The 21,841-nt window shown below is 34.6% G+C and overlaps 1 protein-coding gene across 1 annotated transcript in view; it reads right to left on the bottom strand.

Annotated features, from left to right (window-relative positions):
* hmga2 (high mobility group AT-hook 2) overlaps positions 1–21,841 on the bottom strand; it is a 168,229-nt gene that overhangs the window by 108,519 nt on the left and 37,869 nt on the right. The window contains exon 3 of the mRNA XM_039769741.1: positions 12,193–12,243. Coding sequence (XP_039625675.1) covers positions 12,193–12,243 — 51 coding nt within the window. The remainder of the gene's footprint in view (positions 1–12,192; positions 12,244–21,841) is intronic.

Raw genomic sequence — 21,841 nt, 5'->3', positions numbered from 1 at the left:
GGTAAAATTAGGCCAAAGGATTTAGTTGCTGTTTAAAGAATCTAAAGCTTGGAGTAAGTGTGACAATGTGTATGTTGAAGTATGTGGTACTGTTATACTGTATTGAGGATTACTTGTGTTTTGTTCTGCGTATTGTATTATATTGACCCCCTTCTCTTTGACACCCACTACACACCCAACCTAACTGGAAAGGGGTCTTTTTTTGGGAGTTTTTCCTTGTCTTCTTAGAGAGTCAAGGCTGAGGTGGTGTCAAGAGGCAAAGCCTCTGTTAAAGCCCATTGTGGCACTTCTTGTGTGATTTTGGGCTATACAAAAATAATGTGTAAATTGTATTGTAACTCTTAAAATCTTTTAGCAAAGAAGTTGTTTCGGGCATTCCATTTATTTCCTCATTTGTAAAGATTTGGTGAACTTTTAATTCATTAAATCAATTGATGAAAATCAATAATTTTTGATTGTTCCTTGTGTATCTTTACACTGTGTTTTATGGTTTTCTCTATTTGTTTTAGCATCTATAGCCATTTTTCTATTTTTTTCTTGATATTTTGGATATTTCTTATATTTGTTTCAGTACAACTTAAGCAATACCTGTACAAAAAATAGGTATGAAGTCCAGTTCTATGTGTGGTGAGGTGAGGACAGGTATCTACATAGTCACTTCCTAGCCTGAAAAATTTAGAAAGATTTTATTGGAATGGCACAGATGGGCTTTGTTGTTAAGATTAACCCTGCAATGCCGAGGCTTTATAGTGTGATTAAATATCAGTTTAAATGTGGAATAAAACCCACAGGCAGTGCAAAAATGGCTGAAAATGTGGACATCTCTTCCTGCATGATGGGAAACATTTTTAAAAATTAAACAAACTTTGGTTCACAGTTGCTAAAATGTCTTCCCTAATTCTGGTAAAAATCCGTTTAATTCTGGTAAAAATCAGTCACTGTTCTACAACATTCTAGCAAAATACCTTAAACCTTACCAAATCCTTTTCATATACAGTATGAGGAAATGGTGAAGAATGATGGCATTTTCGCTGTATAAAATTCAGTTCTATAAAATTAATTTACCTTCATATTTTATTTTATTTCACAATGGCAGTTGTTAGAACTTTTAACTTACTTTTCAGCTTAGAGCCTCCTCACACAATTTGTTAAAACCAAATACATTTATACTTGTATAATAGTTGGTGATTTAGCCTAGAATATTACTATATTTTTGACATTGTCATAGTAATCATACTTATCAAAATACATGGATATTACAAAAAAACTGCCTTAGTCTTTGTTGAACTTTTTACAGTAATAGTGTGGACACGAAAAAGTGCAAATAGTATAACAAAAACAATAAAACACTCATCTATCCATTTTAGACAGCCACTTTGTTCATCATAGGGTCATGGGAAGCTGGAACCGCTCCCTGCACCACTAAGGGAAAAGCAAAATCTCACCATAGATGTTACACCAGTGCTTCACAAACTGGCTAATTCATGTCTACGATTTAACCTAATATGCATGTCTATGGAATGTGAAAGGAAACTGAAGTACTGGGAGGAACTCCTTGACATTGACCAATACAGAAATCAAACCCTGGACATGTTTACTTTCTATTGAAAACTATTATGTGCTACTGCATGATAGTTCCCTACAATACTGTTTGTTTTCCTGTGAAGCAGTATGAGTCAATAATAGTAAACTCAACAACCAGGTGTAACAAGCTCAATTAATTAAACTAACCCAGAGATCTTTGTATTGTGGCTGCAACTGTCTGTAATTCTGATGTTACTATGGAAAATTTAAATTGATAGCATCTCTGTACCTAATCCATTTTAAATTTTACGTATTTGTATAAAATTATTTTTGATCCACAGAAATGAAAAAACAAACCTTGAAGAATCACCAGATATTTTATGTATTGATTAAGTTTGCTGTATTTATGCATAGGTGGATTTAATCAATTGAAAATAATATAAACCAACAAATAATTTTTTTGCCCTGGGCAGATTTTAAGAATGATGGAGTGGATCAGGAGAAAAGAAGTCAAAAATATATAAGTCAGAAGGTCATAATTACGAATCTATCATAAATTTTGTTGATCTTAAACACCACAGGAACTGATACTCAAAATAGAATTGCCCGACAAAGCAAATATGGCATCACGGAAAAAGGTTAAAAAAATATAACTAATAGAAAACAAGTTTCAATCAGAAAACTAACACCAAACTTGGGTTCTACACCCGCAAACACCTATATTCAGATATAAATTGTAAGTAACAAGCTCTTGGATATATAAGAAAATAATTTAAAACAAACATAAATGTAACAATGAATATATCAATGTAATAAGGGGAATGTGTTTTTTTTAAATTGATTAACAAAATAAAAGTAATGCTTCCAGTCAATTGAAGTATTAAGAATGTTCTCCTGAAAATAAAAGTGTTAAGGAATAAATTTAGTATGCAAAAAGCACAATATAACTTAAACTTATTAATATGTAATAGAATATGATCTCATGAAGAATATGAATTTTAATTATAAGCTCTATTAAGTAAGAATACAACAAAGTACAGTTTATTTTGCCAGGAATATACAGTATGAGCTCACATTTTTATTATCATTTTGTCATTTTTAGTATTATAGAATAAGTGAGCTGTTTTTTAAACAAGAAAGTCACTTTTAGAAGGCAAATTGTCAAATGGGGCAAACACAGCTTTACATCTTGGCTAACACTATTGTGTATTCAAATATTATATTTACGCTGATTAAAAGAGTTCCCCTTTGAAATCAAACCGATTTCATATACCAAACCAATGGTGATGGACCACACCTTATTTGTTAAACTCAGACACGCAGAGTCATGTCAAAGTGGTAATTCTATAAACTGATTCCTGTCAGAAAATGCAACAGCATATCTTTGAATAATAATTGTAAACATTTAATAGAAGTCTGCTGTTTCCTGAGGATATGAAGTTAATTTAATAAAAGTGTTAATGTAAAAGATAACTACTGCAATTGAAATCCTCCAATCAATAATGCAATCAAGTATGTGTTTCCAATATTTTCAGATTTTGGACTGAGGGTTATCAATAAAAACAAAGAAAACTGTCCATCAGTATCAATTTTATAAACCTAGTATTTCCAATTTAATTGTAAGAAACTGCAAAGAATGTTTTGTTCATTAATTCAAAACATCTTTACAATCCAAATTATACTTGATTATTTGTGTTGTATGGCTGGTGATATCGCTTACCTCAAAAATTGTTACATATATTTAGAGGAATATTTATTAGAGGAAAATTTAGTTTATACAAAACATAACCTAAAAACCTCAACTACAGTGGTAAAATGTGAATATTCTACCTAAACCTAGTGTATTTTAAATCACACAAAGATAATATTAAATGTGTCATAACAGCTTTGTCAGAACCATGATTTGTGCTACAGCCACACAGGCAGTAGCACACAATAATATTGTTAAAACCATCACCAGCGTCAACAGTGATGTATTAAGGCAGTGGTTCTCAAGTTCAGTGCTGGGAGATTACTGTGGTTGCAGGTTTTCATCCCCAGCCAGTTTCTGTTTTGTAATTTAACTCTTATCTTAATTAACTAGGCTGTGATTTCCCAGATTCTGTGATATGGTGTCAATCCAGAAATGACATAGCTGGGATTGCTAATTATTTTATTAGAAAATATCAAGGAATAATGTATGTGACATGGCGATAGTTTACTGTTTTTATTATGTTTTTTAAGATTTTTTTAGCATTATCATCATTACAATTTTTATTCTGCTTTTCAAGGTATTCTAATTATTTTAAGCCACTACTCCCTAATATGCACTGAAGTAGTTAAAGCTTTTCAGCATTCAGTGCCTTCACCCATTACATGTGCCTGCTCTGATTCATCAGCAAATTTTATTATTAGGATACAATTTAGGGAGAAAACAACAGAAAGAATGGATTAATGGAAAAAATGACAAAAGACAATTAAACATGTAAAGCTATGGCAAAAATCAAAATAATAATTACTATGATATAAATATCAAACTGCCATTCTTTACTGAATGCAGAATAAGAGGAGAAAAACACTGGCTAAGTAAACAAGGAGATCAGTTTTAGGGAAAATTACTCACTGATTGTGAAACTGAGTATAAAAAACTGTGTAGCCACAGTGGGCCCCCAGGACTTAACTTGAGAACGGGGGCAATTTAAGAATATATTAAGTTTGTGATACAAAAACACCACTCTCATACAAACAACTACTAGCTAGCATTCACTGTACTGCTCTAATCCCAGTGATAGAGGAGTACAATTTTAAATGACAGTATAAAGAAGTGGTAAAATTTAAAGAAAGAGCATAGCCACTCATTAATTCTTCTCACTTTCTGGTCATGCCAGTAATTTATCAGAAAATATTTTGGAACCTACCCTTTCGGCTTATGTGTTATCAAAAAGACTACATTACAAATGAAAGCGTCATTATTGCCTTACATAACTTACACTAATGATCATGAACAAATCATAAGGGACTTTATAGATTAAGTAAATCAGTGTTTCTGGTGTGTTCTCCATGAAAACATGAGATTAAAAAACTTTCACAGTTATTACTGCAAACAATATGGAGTAAGACAGATAAAAATAATTTTTGGATAGAGTATTCCTTTTACGGAGACACATTCTCAGGTCAAGCCAACTATGCCATTTTAAATGACTAAATAAATACATATACTAATTACTGTATGGAATTGACACCCATTAATCTAAGTGATAACAAGAACACTTTATATGTTTTAATTTTAAATGTTTCTAATAATCCCTTGAGCAAAATAAGGCATAAACAAGGATGAAAGAATTCCCCAAATTCAATAGTTCCCCTCCACTCTTCACTGAAGCTGATAATCTCTGGCAAACATTTAAATCCAAATAATAATTGGTAGGATCTCTCACCTTGAATGAGGTATTTCCTGTAACAGTCTTTGGATCTTCATGGGTATATAAGTTAGGAGAAAAAAAATGCATTACAACTGAGAATGTAGGCTTTAAAATATAGACCATGGAATAAAAAAATAAGAATAAAAAAAATATAATCCTGAAGACTGTGCCCAAAACTTTACGGTCAAAAGCACATAATTGTATTTACTATATTAAATATGGTATCTCATGGTAACTCCTACAAAAACAGATCCATCCACAGATTACTGTATACTATTTATTATTATAGTCTACTTTATTTACACTTTACATTTAATATTTTGAGGGAAGCATGATGGCAAGGTACCATTTCTGCATTATAAAACTTAAGCTCTTGTAAAAATCCTCTTCTGTGGAGTTTTTGTGTTAATCAAAACGTAAGTTTATTTGGATGTTTTCCTGGGACTTCTGTTTACTCCAAGCAATCAGTCTGATTGCTAATTCTAAACTAATATAGTGTAAAACTGGGTAAGTGTATGTTGGTATGGCTGGTTCCTACTTTTCACCACTGGCTGTCAAAATAGGTGTTGACTTTCTAAGATCATGTACAAAATGTTTAGGAAAGCAGATGGATGAATATAGTGCATTTAATGAACTGAAGTGTAATTGCAAACATTTGCAACAACTGCATGCAAAGACAGCTTAAGTTCCAAAGCTAATTAGATTTACACTGAATTGTTTAAAATGATTAATTTTCTAGTTATCTGAAATACTCGTGGCTGCTAGTCAACATCACCCTCTGATCCAGATCTGGTAATGGATCAAGACTTTTGATATACATTATATTTGTATGGTTCTGTTACTATGCCAAGCACCAGAGGAGGTAAAGTAAGGCATCTACAGAGTTAGAGAGAACAAGAGAAAGTGAAAATGAGCAGTGCCCATATTTATCAAGTATCTCAGAACAGGAAAATGGCTAAGAAATCTCAGAGTGACACAAATTTGGTCCTGCTCTAAAAGCATTTTATCAGTTTTCCTAGGTGAGTTAACTACTTCTAACTTCATCAGGATTTAGGAGAGCTCATGAGCTCTCTTAACTTGCTAGGAGCTGCCAAAAAATGGCATTCAGGCAGAGATCGACAAATACATTTGGGGAAAGACTGAATTTTTTGGAAACACTGGGCAACAATGAACTTATAAAAACATCTCAACCTGAAATACAAGGAATAATATTCGTAATATTGTAATATTCTTGTACGTTACAAGAAGCTATGCACTGTCAGCTGAAAGTAAGACTTCGGTAACATTATGCCTTTTGGCCACAGGGAAAATGAAGCTTTTCAATAGGAATTATTTGAGTATTTTATCCAAGCATTTCTCAAATTTTGCACAAAACGTTGAATGTCCATACACTGTGTGTGGTAATACCCAAATGTATACATTTCTCCACCACTCTACTTGAGTTAATGTTAAAGCAAGCATTCATGCAAACTGGTACAAATATAAAGATTATTGCTCCAAAAGTACACATTCATCAATCGCAAAATATTTCACAGTATATACATACCATTGATCATGGATGTAAACTGCACTGTAGTAGGCAGCATATTACTGCAACGATAAGCAGAGCTGGATGAGTGATGGACAGTGAAATGTGACTCAGGTACACTGAGCTTTGCATTGCACAAACCCCTGGAACAATCACTTTACACATCACAAACCCGAAAAGGTTCAAGGAGACAGGGTATGAAGTAACTTGAAAATAAAGGGGGATTACAGAGAAAGGCACAACACATGAATCTGAAAGATAATCATGGCATGAACATGACTTCAGGAACAGTGCAGAAATAGCCATGTGTAGTTTCAGTAACTGTTACATTAAGATGCATTTCCCATGGCTGTAACAGTGGGAGGGTAAATCTTCTGAAACTACAGCTGTGGATCATTCATTGTTAAATAAACGTTCTCTGTTATCAGGCTTTACTCTCATTCAATGTGTGTGTGGAGGCTCAGACATTGCATCTCAGTGTTCTTTGCAAACATTACTTATTACTCAAAGTCGCAACAATTACATGCAGTATGGTAACTTATCATGTTTTCCTTCTTCTTCTACTTTGAATATTATTATTTATATTATATAATTATTATTATCTTTGTGGAGATGCCACAGCGTTATCAAAAGATTGCAAAACATTTTCACAAGTGTTAATTTGAAGCAAGGGGTTCTTGAAATCATGACGTCATCATTTTGAGATGTGGCCTCCTATTCCTTGCTGAGACTGGGACTAGAACACTTTGCAACTTCTTATATCCTACTCTGAGGTAGGACACATTCTTATCTTAGACTTTTAGTTCAGTCCCTAGGAGTAATTCTGAGATGCTTGATAAATACAGCCCCTAGAGATGAAAGCTTTTAACAAATAGGCAAAAAAATACTAATAGAGCAGGCAGTGGTCAGAATACCAAAACAGACAGAAAGAACCAGCAATCAAAGCTAGGTGAACTAAACCTGGACAATATTCAAAAAAATGTTGCAAAGTTTATCACATTAAATTGTATTAATTGTTCCTAACTAATATGACATGTAACATTTGCTTTAATTTGAAAATCCAAAAGCTTGAATGCCAGAAGCTGTGCACCACCATTTTATATATGCTGGATGTGAAGACACAAAGATGCCACGTTAATGGTAATCAGCATAGCATCCTTAAAGAAGATGACTATGGCCATGCCATGACAGTTACCAAATGCCACTGACCCATACATAAAACAGAGCTCAAAATGGTGCCATCAGAACAAATGTAAACAGTTCAAAAATGAAACACTCCATCCAAGAATGTCAAAACCCCAGATTTATTTCACCATGCAACAATGTAATTAATATTGTCAAAAGTAAGAGGCAAGCTTTTAAATACAGCAAAGGGTAACCTTATTTATTTATAAATCTTGCTGTCCACTCCAGTGACTGGTCTGCTCTTTCTGATGTTGCTCAAAGTCACTTTCGTCAATCAGTGTACTCAAGCCATTTTGTAGTCTAAGCAGTCATAATGAAGATCACAGAGGAATTTAGCAAATATCAGCGTGGCAGTGACTAATAGCTCTACTGTATTTTCAAAAAGGAAATTCCATTTTGCAAATCTAAAAACTTTGTCATTTCCATTTAAAATTTAAAACTTAACTCAATCTATTTTTAAAATTACACCTTCCTTAATTTCTGTTTAATCAAAAAGATGCTAAATCACATTTGCACAAAAGCTGCATTATGGATTTTATTTTCATATGTAAAGTAAAGCAAAGCATTGTGATTTCATATTGTTGGCTTCCTTCATTTTTTTCCTCCCCTCATAGTCCCCTGTGCCTCTGAGATTTGGGGCATTCCTCGCTTTGTCTGCACTGCTGTTTGGAAAGTCAGGGTCTCTGCAAGACCTTTTGTGTGGTCTCTGATAATGTAATCAGTCTAAAACAGATAAATCATTCATTAGAACAGCAAGCAACTTCCTAGCCAGCACTGTCTGCTGCAACTTTGAAGCACTAAAGCCAAACCTGGCAAACATCAACGACTCCAGCATATTGAGTTTCCAGTTCTTATCTTCAGTTTAAAGATCTTAATCAAGCCATGTGACTAATCCAAATCTCAAAAGCAATCTGAGATGGTTAGGCTAAGAAAGAACAACGTGGATTTATTTCTACAGAGCTGGGTACGTATTTCTCTGTTTAAATTCCAGTGTGCTGAAATGGAACCATCTCACTGGCAGTAAATCTAATTTTGGTCAACTAATTGGAAAAGCAAATGCATTATTGTCACCTGATGGCTCACAGGTATGATCTGAACAATATAAATAAACGGCATATCTTTCTGTAGGAACTGCAGCTAAAGATTGTAGATCAGCTTACATTTAAATAACTTAAATTTTTGGAGTTCCTGAATTTCCAATTTAGAACTAATATGATTAAGTTGCTGGGTATGTTTTATAGCCTCACTGCTCTGTATAAAACTGTGTGAATGCTAAACTTTACAAGTTACTGAGCATAAAAACAGTTAGGATAACTGTACATTTTTAAAAAGCAACAATAAATAAAAAGTGACTAGGAGTGAAAATGTCAATTTTGGTAAACAGTGCAGAATATATTATCAAAAATAAGCGTGTCTACAACTTGTTCATGTAAATCACTTATAATGATACCATTTCAAACAGTGCTACATGAGTTAAATACAGTTTGAAAAACTCAAGGATGAAACTGCATTTTGTCACTGGCCCCTATGAGTAAAAGGATGTGGCAATAATTGTTTAATGTTACAAGAGAGAGCATGAACTAAACACCGAACCAGTTTTTTTACAGTGGCTGGAATGCCAATCCTGCCACCAAGTCCCAAGTTTTCCCTGTACGTTGGAGGACCTGCTTGCAGGGCTGAATGCAGATTAATGTGAGAGTGAGAGAGGCAAGTGGTTGGGAGCATGCACATCTAACCTTGTTTCCACAATACCCTAGCCTTATTTTCTTTCTCCAAGCAGATGAACTTTTGTCCTTACTCATCTCCTGACCCAAATTTCAATGGCACTATAGCCAGAACAGGCTTTTAACTCCTCCCTGGTGCTTTCATGGAATTACCTCTGGGAATCCTGGATGCCATAAAGAAGACCTGAGTAGTTACATTTAGATCTCTCTTTGTTCGTTCCAAGGTTCTCCTCTACTTCCAAACTCAAAGAATTTTAAAAGGGGGCAGGCAACTGCTAGGTACTCTGAACATAAACAACCAGGGACCAAAAATAACACACAGAGCACCCCTATTGCATGAAATTCTGATCACAGCTTGTAACCTCTCTACAGTAAACTACATAGGGTGGTCCAGATCTAATTATGCAATTTTCATTATGCTATAACTTATTAAGTTTATTTCATAGAGAACTCACAAAAACATTTTGCCTTTTCATAATTGCATAATTAGATCTGGACCACCCTGTACTATTGAAAGGTGATTTGTTAGAATTTAAACATCAAGTGCCAACTGAACTATATAAGAATAAATTAACTGAGTAGTATTCTGGAATAAATAAAACACATGTCATTGTTAACACAGAGCAAGAAGCGAGTCAAAAACAAGGTGAAAAAAACTCTTTTCAAGACATTTTTCAAACACTTTCAACTCTGTGTGCTTTCACCTCGTGGGATCAGTCAAGTGTGTCAGATAGGAGCTGATAAATGTTACTGCCAAACCAATGAAAGCCAGCATCCAGATTACTTCTGTGTTAGGCAGCTTTTCCCGTGCTGATAACAGTTATGTTAGTGTTAGCTCCTAGCAAACATTTCACAACACAGCCAAAGCTCAGTCAAATCAAAATACAGAGGCAGGGGAAAGGATTAACTAGGGTCTACATTTATTCACTAATGCACACTAGATAAGGGACAAGGGGCACAAGGAAAGGGTATAAAAGCAACTGAAAAGCCGAGGGAACACATTCTCCTATGGCTGAATGAGTGTCATTATTTAAAGTTTGTCTCTGCCTGGAGTTCTCCAGCAGCTTCAAATGTTGGTGAATGGGATACCACCTCATGGTAATATAGACAGTAAATAATAGTATTATGTATGTTACAGCAATGACTTTCTAATAAAAACAATGCCATAGGTCTAACTTTTCTCTGACTAACCTTACATAATTTAGACTTGCATATGAATTAAATTATTTTAGCCATTATTTGGCATTACCATCCATTCTTTTATGAGTAAAATTGTGGCTTAGTTTGTTTTCTGAACCACAAAACGTTAAGCAGACTTGATGTTAGTACAACCATCAGCATGTACAATAATGAGGTATGCCATTCTAATCACACAAGGTATGCTTACACATACAGTATCAAATTCAACAACATCACTATTTTGATTATTTTTAATAGATAATGTGAATACAGCCGACAATCGCAAGTACAGAGTAACTTTAGCAAAGATATTTCAAGGTATGTGAAAATCAGCAATCTTAAAAATTCAGAGAATACCCAAACACAAAGTTTTCATTTGAGCAGTGCCATGCAATGACATAACTACAAAATGTAGCATACCTGAGAGCAGGGAATGCACTGCTAATGTTGCAGATGTAAACATTTTGTTATATTTGCTGGGATAACTTAAGGCTACATCCACACTATCATTTTTCATTTAAAAACAGCGTCTGTAAACAAAAACAATCTCTGTCCACAGTAGCATTTTCACATTTCAGCTTCATTAGCTCACATTTCTTGTGCATTATGATAGGGGCTGTGATACCCAATTGCCTCTCATGATTGCACTGCCGGACAATCAAAAGAATTCTGTCATGTCAATCTCAGCGAATGTGCTTGTGCAATCTGAGCACATATAGGACTCTCAACTCTGTCATACAGTGTGAATAGTCACTTGCCCATGATTTACAAAAATCACACAAAACACAATTTAGATGGATGCATATAAGAAACACAACAAGTGCCACGGAAAGCGCCTCCACTATGCCCTCTATCTTGGAATAAGTTTTTTTTTCTACAAAGGGTGATCAATCAGGGAATGAAACATTGTAATGAGCAGGATCCAACTGGGAAAGAACCAGGTAATAAGCACAAACCAACCAGAACACAATGGAGTGAGTGTTTTTAGAAATCTTAATTTTTGCTTGTCCACACTGAAACGTTATGCTGGCATTTTAAAAGTCTCCTGGTCAGGAGAACGTTTTCATTGGCTGAAAATCATGGGATACTGTGAATGAAAGGTTAAAATGGAGGCTAATGTCTGTGTTTTTAATGAAAAACATACAAGTGTGGATGAGGCTTTAGATGTCAGCTAATCAAACAAGGAAAATGGAAAGAATGATTTTAAAGTTCATAAAATCCCAAATGAGTACAGCATATATAACGAAGATCTGTGAGCCGAGCAATTTTTTCCCCAAAGTTATACATTAACATTTCCCCTGGCCTACTCTTAGTTATGCTTTTGCGTCTGTCACAGCATATTTCGATAGCCAAAATGACCAGGGGCTGATGCTACTTTGTGCACAAACCATGTAGCTAATAAAGCAAAAACTACAACAAAAAACTAGGCTCTCTTGGCCAAGATAACGTTTCCTAAGGTGGTGAAATATTTGACAGGAGCAAAGAATAGAAAACTAGTCATGGGAGTGGGGGTTTTCAAGCAATCCTGGCTGGAATACTATTCTTGAGAATGCCAGTAAAAATAAAGGAAATACTCGACTGTGTTGAAAATGAAAATGTTCTAAGATAAAATCAAACAGCAGGTAAAGAACAAGTAAAATGCAGTACTCACCCATTTCCGGGGCCTTCCTCTCGGTCTCTTTTCTCCAGTGGGCTCCACTTTCTGACAAAAAAAAAAAAACAACAGAATATCAATTAATAAGAAGCTGAAGTTGGTCAAATCCTTGTTCCCTGTAATAATCAATTTTGCTTTCTGAAATAAATAATAGTTGTGTTTTTATAAAAATAAGTTTAGGAGAGAGCAATTCTTAATGCATTGCGTTAGCAGAAATTCTAAGATGCATTAAAAGTGAAGAATATGTATTGATGCATTAATCAGCACATGTTTCCTGTGTGAAATGTTTGTATATCTAAAACTGTGTTTCTTCTGTATTTCTAATGTCACCAGGCTTATTTTGTCCTTTTCTCATTAAAAAAAATGTGCAAAATCTTTGAAGCTTTCATATAAAAATGTGTCTTTATTTGATTCTATAAGATGCCTTTGAGCATAAAGCCCCTCCTTCATGATGTAAGAGGCTGAGTTCAAAGCTAATTGGTTGCAGATGATTGACTGTCCAAAACCAACAACTGTGATGTTGTTCCAGAAAGAGCAGAAACACTGTGATATCAGATCCACCATTCCTAAAAGAATGATAAAAATGTATTAAAATATTTAGTATAAAATTTGCAGACCAGTAGTGCATTTCCAGAAAATGATCAATCTTAGTGAATAACAAACGAGACAATGAGAAACACAGATAAAGAATGAGTGAGTTTCTGAAGCTTTTTGTGATTCGACATTTAATAAATGAGTATAAAGTACTTCTTTGTTGGGCTCCTCTCCAGCATCCACATCAGAAAAGCAGACTGTCAATAACAAGAACATAGATCCCATGTATTTTAAATGGTCAAACATATGTTATATTGTCACACCAGACATGTACAAATTAAACAGACACATGAGCACACAAAATAAAGAAAGAAATTTTTCAACTAATATGTCAAATTAATTTAATGCATTAGTCAAAAATCTGTCAATTTGATCAAAACGTGATGTGGCTTCCTTGCAAAAAAGAACAGTGTCAAGCCATGATAGAAAAAGAAAACATTTCACAAAAAATGATTTAAAACAACTTATGCAGAACCTAGCAATAAATAAAGAAATGTTGTTTTACAGGTTTGAAGGAGCTGCCAAAGATCTGTATGGGCAACAGAATCACATCTTCAACATACCTAGTGTATACTTTTGTGTGCAGTGTTACATCTCCTTAGTCACAGTTTGGTGATTCATCACTGGAGTTACAAGGTATGTGCAAAGAGGACACCAACTTGGTTCCCAGTAACCGATCACCAGCAAATGCACTATCCTTTGCTATCTGACATGGTCCAGAGTTGGTCCAGATATATTTATCATATGTACTAGGCCACAAGGTATACAAAATGTTCCTTATGGTTGGTTGCATATCACCTGGACATTTAACAATGAGAACCTATTTCAACAGGAATGGATGGGATTCGAAAGGCTGGGAGTACAAATAGGGATGATCATTGTATCCACTGCATCTACAATGCGAGGCATGCCTGCAGTGGTTTGATAACCCATTTTAGAGTCATGTCAAGCACACTATTATTATTATTATTATTTACTTATTTCGATTACACTTTTCTCCAAGGTAACTTACAAAATTTGAGATACAATTGATTACATTTATTTTGTTTTTTCAAATGGACCACAGGCAGGTGAAGTGACTTGCTCATGGTCACACAGTTTCAGTAGTGGCATTTAAACCCACAACCTCAAGGTTTGTTAGATGAATGGTGCAACAGTAATCTGGTCACTGTATGCTCAGATTTAGACGCAGCAGCTTTGCTGAGATCATGTGCATCACCAATGGTCTGCAGAAAACCACTGGTGGTGTAGAAATGGAGATCTCAGAAGGTGTACAGTGGGGATGAGGGCAAAATTATGATGTGTTCCTCTATCCAATTCATTTAGAACACGACCAGGGAATTATTATTTTACTTTATTTTTATTTTACCCCCGTGCAACCTGTTATTATTAATTGTTGATTACTGAGATGATTCAAGGAGATATCTGCCTGGAAAAGACCTGGCTTTTGGCTTTCTTACCAGTGCTGTTTTAAACGGCATATGTGGTTGAGATGCACACTTTTCTGGACAGCTGCCATTGTCATTACTGGCACTACGGGCTAATTCACTTTCCAACTTTAAAGGATGTGACTGATTACAAACAGAGTTTTGAGTTAACTCATCAAAGCTAAAAAGAGCCCCTTCAGTGGTTATTTATAACCTAAGTTATAATTTTACATTATATTACAATATCCACCTATTATTATTATTATTGTTATTATAATGTTGTCCAAATAAGAGCATCAGTGTGTTTTTGTGTTTCACTTACAGTAACCTCTGTGTCTCTGTGTTAGAATCACAGGCAAATGTCCAAAAAAAGAACAATGTTAAAAATAATGTGTGGGTCTTATCACTTGTTAATTTACAAATGAGATTAAGTGCGTCTTTAGTTACAAAGGGTTTCGGGAAACACTTGTTAATTAACCCCAAGATAGTACTGTGAGTTATGAAGAAAATGGTATGAAAACATTGCTCGGTATGAGTAATAATAAGAATGAAGCAGAAAAAAATACTAAATTGAGAGTGAGAGAGAGATTAGTTGACCTAATACTGAACAGGCACCCCTGTAATCATTATGTGGAGTTTTATGTTTGTTTAAATACAAATGCTTTTGGTTATTTTATGTGTATTCTGCATTTATCCTTAAAGCATGCACATGCTACATACCCATTCTGCAATTCTGCAACTAAAACAGACCTTAAATGGTACCTTCAGGTGCTGTGCCAACAAATCAAGTATGTTGCAACTAATTACGAAATACACGACAGAGATGAATGAGAAAACTGAGCAGCAGAGGGTTAAGGACCAACTGATGGGAGTAGAGAGACTAAGGAAAGACTATGGAAAGAATCAAAACACAAACGATCTGAGACAAACAAGCTAATTCAGCAGATAAAGATGTTGAGTCCTTTTAAAATACATTTTTTTCAAGTGGAGTTTTTCCTTTATTACAAAGTTTGGATGCCCTGAAACATGCAAATCAATCTCAAAAAAGTGGTTGTCATGCCATGTCACATGCCACACGGTGCATGATTTTGTGTGCTTAGGAACATAGTGTTATAGCAACCAGTACACAATATAATGGTGCCTGATATAAACAACATAATGGGGAAGCAAATAAAAATAAGGTATACTTAAGCTTACACCCACACACACTAATACAAGATAAATGTAGATTTGTCAATTAACCCAATTGACAATTAACCTGATGTTCATGATCCGCTAATTGCAGTATTACTACACAAATTTATTTACTATTTCTTTACATTTTATATGCAAACAGCATAAAAAACCTTCAGAATAAGGTGGTGTTTGCAATTATATACAGTATACTTATTAAATGATGTAAATATTTTATATTTTCCTTGTACATTTTTAAATGACACTTCGACTAGAACAGGCACAATTATTACAAAGAACATGTATGGAGACTGCAGATAAAAACATTCAAAAAACATTGAAAAAACCAAGAGAAAGGCAAATTATCTCTGAAATCACCTCACCTTGAGTTCAACTCATGAATAAAGTATAAGTTAGGTGCATAAACAGTGATGAAATCATTTATTTTCCTCCTGGTTTTTCAATGTTTTTACCTATCTTCATAGATGTTCTCTCTTTATCATGTTGTCATTTTGTCTGTTCTAGCTGCAGTATGATTTGATAATAATACTGCTCATACAGTATATGAGTGTTAATTCAATACTGTGAAGATGAATATGTATTGGCCTAACTGAAGGCAGTGTGGGTGGGCACTTGCACAGGGACACAGTCACTGTCACTACATGGTTGTTGTTTTGCAAAGCCTGTTTGTCTTCTTAACAGCAGGGTGACAAAGCAAATGGTGTTATCATTTAAACAATTCCATGAAGTTTAATTTTGACAATTGATCTTACGATGATGGTAATTCCTTAACTGGATTTATTTTATTTCACATAAGATATCCTAATGTATTTTTTACTCTTATTCCCACCACTGTATTGACATGTATATCTGAGACAGACATAAACATGAACAAATCAAATAAAAATAACATACTCTCTAAATCTTTATCTTTGCTATTTCTTGTTTGTTTCAAATGGCAACATGGTGTACTGCAGTCATAATGGATTTTTGTTTGTCTTGACCAAATGTGTTTACTTTTTTAAACAACACGTAAACTGACAAAGGCACAGAAAACTGTGATGCAGAAAACAGAGGGTTCCCCCACAGGCAGTGAACTTGACACAATAGGCCCATTTAAATGAAGGATGTTCTATTATTTGCTTAGGTATTATTACCAGTATTGTTATTTGCTTAATTAAGCAAAAAAAACAAGAATAAGTGTTGCATACTAAAAAAGACAAGAAGATTAAAAGACATAACGTATTTCTAAACTTATTTTCCCTTTTTTGGCATGGGAATAATTTTTTACTTTTTGTGTTCATAAAGTTAAAAACTTTCCATAAATTTTAAAATGTATCTTGCCTGCACTGGTGCTTTACATTGAATGCTTATGGGGCACGGAGGGAAAGCTTAAAAAATTACCAAATACATCCATTTTTCAAGCTAAAACAATTGTCAAGTATTGATGCCTTGTGATTACACACAGATTGCAAAACAGTTTAAACATGCTATTTTTTAACAAAAAAAAAATCATATTATTAGATTTGGCCATTTTAAATGAAGACTAGTTGTGTGTGATAGCGCAATACCTAGTCTTTCTTAACGACCTTTCACATCCCCAGTACGTAGTTTCCTCCCCAAAAAACAAAATCAAAATAAATATTTTGGGCCACATGGTTGGTTTTGAATTACTTCTGTATTTATGTAAAAAGCATGAGAAAAAAATAGTACCCAGAATATGCAATAAAGTTATTACTTCCAGATCCCTTTTGTTGTCACAAACGCGCGTCAGAAACATGGAAGACGTGGCTCAAAACTTGACAGCTGTCTTGGCTTGAAAAATTAACATTTTTGTTGAGTTTTTAAGCTTTTCCTCTTTGCCCCATACCCCCAATGTAAAGTGCCATTGTGGGTAATGTATTTTTTTTTAATTAATTGAAAGTTCTTAATTTTAGAACACATTTTTGTATTGAAAATAAGTATACACAATGTTTGTGAAGAAACAACTTGAAAAATATCAAACTTATGCTTGAGAATCACATTCAGTTCTTTTTTTTTTTTGTCCAGCACCTCATGACTCACGGAAACCCCCATGTATGATATACCATTTGACTCGTCTTGATTTCTAATTATACAATACATCAAGCTTTTACACAGGAAATTACATCCACATACCAATAGGAGTCTTCAACAAAAATGAGTAGAAGGACTTTAAATTTTACACGCCACATCAAATGACACCAGGCATTCACCTCCTAATGGGATATAAAGGGTCAAATTTACTCCTTTTCACAAAACTTTAAAAAAATGGGTATTGGTAATTTAGTTCATTTTTTTAGTTAATTTTTATTTTGTAGAGTTTCATTTTTTGCTATTTCAAGGTTACTGATCATGAATATTATCATATTTTTGTTATTTGATTCTTTACCAATGATCATAGTCCTCTAACAGCTACTTCCAGAATCTAAGAAAACTACAACTATTATACATAATCATGTAGGGTATCATTTTAGACTATTTCAAGGTCAGTGGTTACAAATATGACGTTATTTTTGATTTTTGATCCTATACTAGGGATCTAGCCCCTGATGGACCTTTATGAGAGGGTAAGAAATAAATGTTTATTACAATCAAGAATATTGAATCTTGAAACACTTAAAATTAAAGCATTTTTAATAACTTGAATATTTAACATAACTATTCTTCTTTATTATGTACTTCTACCTCCTTTTCTTATAAACACCCCAAATTAGGCGCTTACGCTAATTCAGACTTCAACCAATTGCAGATGCATGCCGATACAGCCCTTCACCGAATCCATGTGTTGCATACTGCTTTACTGTCATTTTGTTGTTACTGGAAACCACATAGTGTTCAGGGAACAGCACTGCTTCTGTGGTAATGTACTATCATATCAATCTTCTAGATAGATTGAAAACAGTCTTTCTATTGAATCAGATACAAATTAATTTTACATTTTTATAGGTCAATACTGATATGGTGCTCTATTTATCATGCATCCCAAAGCCTCATTAATTATTAAGCAATACCAGTAATTTCCCATTAGCCTTACTTTACTTGATAATTATTCTGCTTTATTGTAATGCATATATAGTTGCTGCAACATTCTAAAATGTCTGCCAAGCCATTCCCCAGAACTGATTTTTGTTTTACTACTGATAAGCTCCAGCTTCCCATGCTTGTGCAATTTCATTAAACAGGTAAGAGCAGTGGTGTGGCAATCAAATTTTTTTCTACTTGTCCATGGACAAGTAAACTTAGAAAATCCACTTGTCCGCCAGTTAAATTCACTTGCCTATAAACAAATAACAAAAGTGAAAAATAGTTTATTTTTTCTGATCTCTTTTATTGATACCAAAACTGCCTTCCATTTTAAAACTGAAAAAAGTTCTTTCAGGGAGTAGTATTTTGCCACCTTTCTCTAGAACATTATATAAAAGATCCCCTTATCATTTTAACTCACTAATAAACAATGCCTTCATTATAGCTACATTAGTTCTGTTTCACATATTACAGTTACATAACAGAACACTGTCCTGATTCATTTACTGCCATGTTCTTCAGTTTTTGTCTTGCAACATCTACTCCCCCAAGAATCTTTACCATCTCAGACAGCATGGGCTGAATGCTGTTCATTTCAGCTTGAGCTGAACTGCATGGTTCCTGGATTGATGGTCCTGCAGAAGTGGATGCTGATGACTTTTCAGGTTTTTTATGAGTGATGTGCCTGTTGCCAGATGACAGCCAGAATTCCACAGCTGGTAGTGGGTCCAACTCTTCTAAAGGTTTGCCATCAACAACAATGCGCATCTGGTTTTGAAGGTTTTCCTGAGTCAGGCGGGTTCTTAGAGAACTCTTTACTAAATTCATATTGGAGAATAATCTCTCACAAGAAGCTGTGGAAGGAGAAACTGTAAGAAACAGTGAGATCAGCACACTAACATTCTTCAGAGACTCTTCCTTCCTCTGCAATACTGAGGTATAGACAGCAAGTGGATGGTACTGCCGTTGCATTGATATCTGCACTTTCAGTGCTTGTCGTTCAGATGGTGCATGTTTAACTTCTTCATCAGTCAACAAATCACTATACTGCTGACACAAGTTCTTGATTTCATAGTTTCCATAAATGCTCATTTCAGACAGAGTGTGGCCAGATTCTGAAATCAAAAACCCTCATATCTGACACAGGAGGCTTATCAAGGTCAGAGAATCTGGTAAGTATATACTGAACCATGCTTTCCAGGAGATCATGAACATCTCTGTCTTCACAAAAATCTCGGAAACCACCAGACAGCTTTAAGTATACATCAAATGTACTAGACTCCTTGTTAAACAGGTTATAAAACTTTGTAAGGTTTTCTCCTGTCTCCTTTGTCATGGCATGCAATCTGGTGTACAAGGTGTCAATGGCCTCCTTAACTTCAAATATCAGCAAGTCTTTGCTCTGGAAAAGAGTTGAGGTGGTTGTAATAGCAGAAAGTACATCCATCATCAGATATAGATACTTAATAAATTTTACTTGCTTGAGGTCATGTAGGATGGCTTTAGCCTGCCCCAGTTCATCTGCCTTGTTTGATGTGGAAAGCATCTGTTCCATGTGGGTAACAGCTTTCAGTGCTCTGGACTTTGATGATAGCCATCTGATGGCTTTTATTTCTGAATAAATAAGCAAGGTTTCATTCAAAATTGACGCAAGATTTTGCAGCTCACTTCGTCTCTTTGGTGAAAAAGAATAAAACTTGCAAATGCGCTTAATGGTGTCTTCAAACATAGATAGCCTACATCTTTTACAGCATCAAAATAAACTGACAGCATGAAACCAACTTGTTTTATATAAAAAATTCTCTAATAAAAAAAACAATCTATGGAAAGCTCATAAAAATTGATGTCACGCAATAAATTTCTTAACTCCTCAATATACGGTATCACAACCTACATGAAATCGCAAATTTCAGGAAAGATTAACTGCCTAACAAGCTTTGTTATTTGGTGAAAAACTTTGGATTGTAAGTAAAATGACTGCGTTTTTATGTAGAAACAATGAATTTTATCAATAATATATAAAAGTTATCGATTATAATGAAAAATCATCAGATTACATCGTAATGTCGACATGAAAAAAAATGACCGCATCTCCAAGCGTGTAAATAGTAAGGTAAAATACTTATGTAAGACTGTAAGAGTGCTTCCCCTTTGAAAAAACAGCCGTCATTTTGTAAACAATATTGAATACCAATTTGAGACATGAAGAACATGCCTAAGTAGACTGTTTCCGCATGAAGTACTTACTCAAATGTTTAAAACTTGAAAGTAGTGGTAGAAACGTGCCCTGCACAGCACAAATTGCACTTGTCCGTGGACAACTGAAACCAGAAAAACACGCTTGTCCAACGGTCAATTTACCCGTGTCGGACGAGTCAGGCATTGGATTTCTGCGCCCCTGGATGAAAGGATGGATGAAAGCTATTCCTCAACAATTAGTTTGTTTATTATTCTCACAACTGAGGTTTAATAACAATAGCATTGTTAATTATTGTGAAGTTTTGTTGTGAGGTAATGTGAATGAAAGAAGAATGATTACCTTTTGAAAGTTACTTTTGATGTTATATTAAGTTTTTTTGTTGTTTTTTTTAACAATAGAAAGTTACTGAACTTTAAAAACACATTTTTCATAACATACATTGAGTCATGTCTGAAGATTTCATTTGTCATGATTTCGAGCCTGCAAAGTCAGATGAAAGACTCCAACCCTTTTACCTGTCCATAGGAACATTCACACTAACACTCAAATCCAGTCTGCCTTTCATTATAACTACAGTGACCAGACGTCCCGGTTTACCCAGGACAGTCCCTATTTTTGGATCACCTGTCCCAGCGTCCCCGAAAGATCAGGAAATGTCCCGGCCTGTGGCGTTTTCCGACAAAATGCGTACTTTTCCCTAGAGGCCTAGACCCCATTCAGTCTTTCTGATTCCAAATCATACTTTCTACCCATCATGACGTCAGACGGTTAGTCGACTTTTTTCTGAGTCTGATACCTGCTGGTGGCCATTGTTTGCAAAATGGAAACGCACGGAAGGAGAGAAGGCGGAAGCGGATGCATCGTCGGATGGTATCGGCCGTGCCTTGTGATACGACACGTTTTGGGTATGCTACGGTCTGAGCCAGGAATTATCTTATTATTCCTGCTCTGAGCCTGATATAAGAGCTGATGCCTGATTCAGTCATTCACACGTCAATACGGTGTTTGAGGTGAGCCGTTTTCACTGAAGTTAAAGCTTAAACTTAAAAGAGTTAAACTTGCCAATTTATTTTGTATGACAAAATTGAAAGTGCTGACAAAGTTAATTTTTTTTTAACTTCAATTTTAGCTCTTTATTTTTTAAGTAAGTACTTCTGTACACATTTTACTGTATAGTCTGAAGTCTGCAGACTGTACTCTCTGTAAA

This window comes from Polypterus senegalus, chromosome 11 (genome assembly GCF_016835505.1).
Source record: "Polypterus senegalus isolate Bchr_013 chromosome 11, ASM1683550v1, whole genome shotgun sequence".
Taxonomy (NCBI): Eukaryota; Metazoa; Chordata; class Cladistia; order Polypteriformes; family Polypteridae; genus Polypterus; species Polypterus senegalus.
The sequence above is the reverse complement of the archived record's forward strand: the minus strand, read 5'-3'. Positions and strand labels throughout refer to the sequence as shown.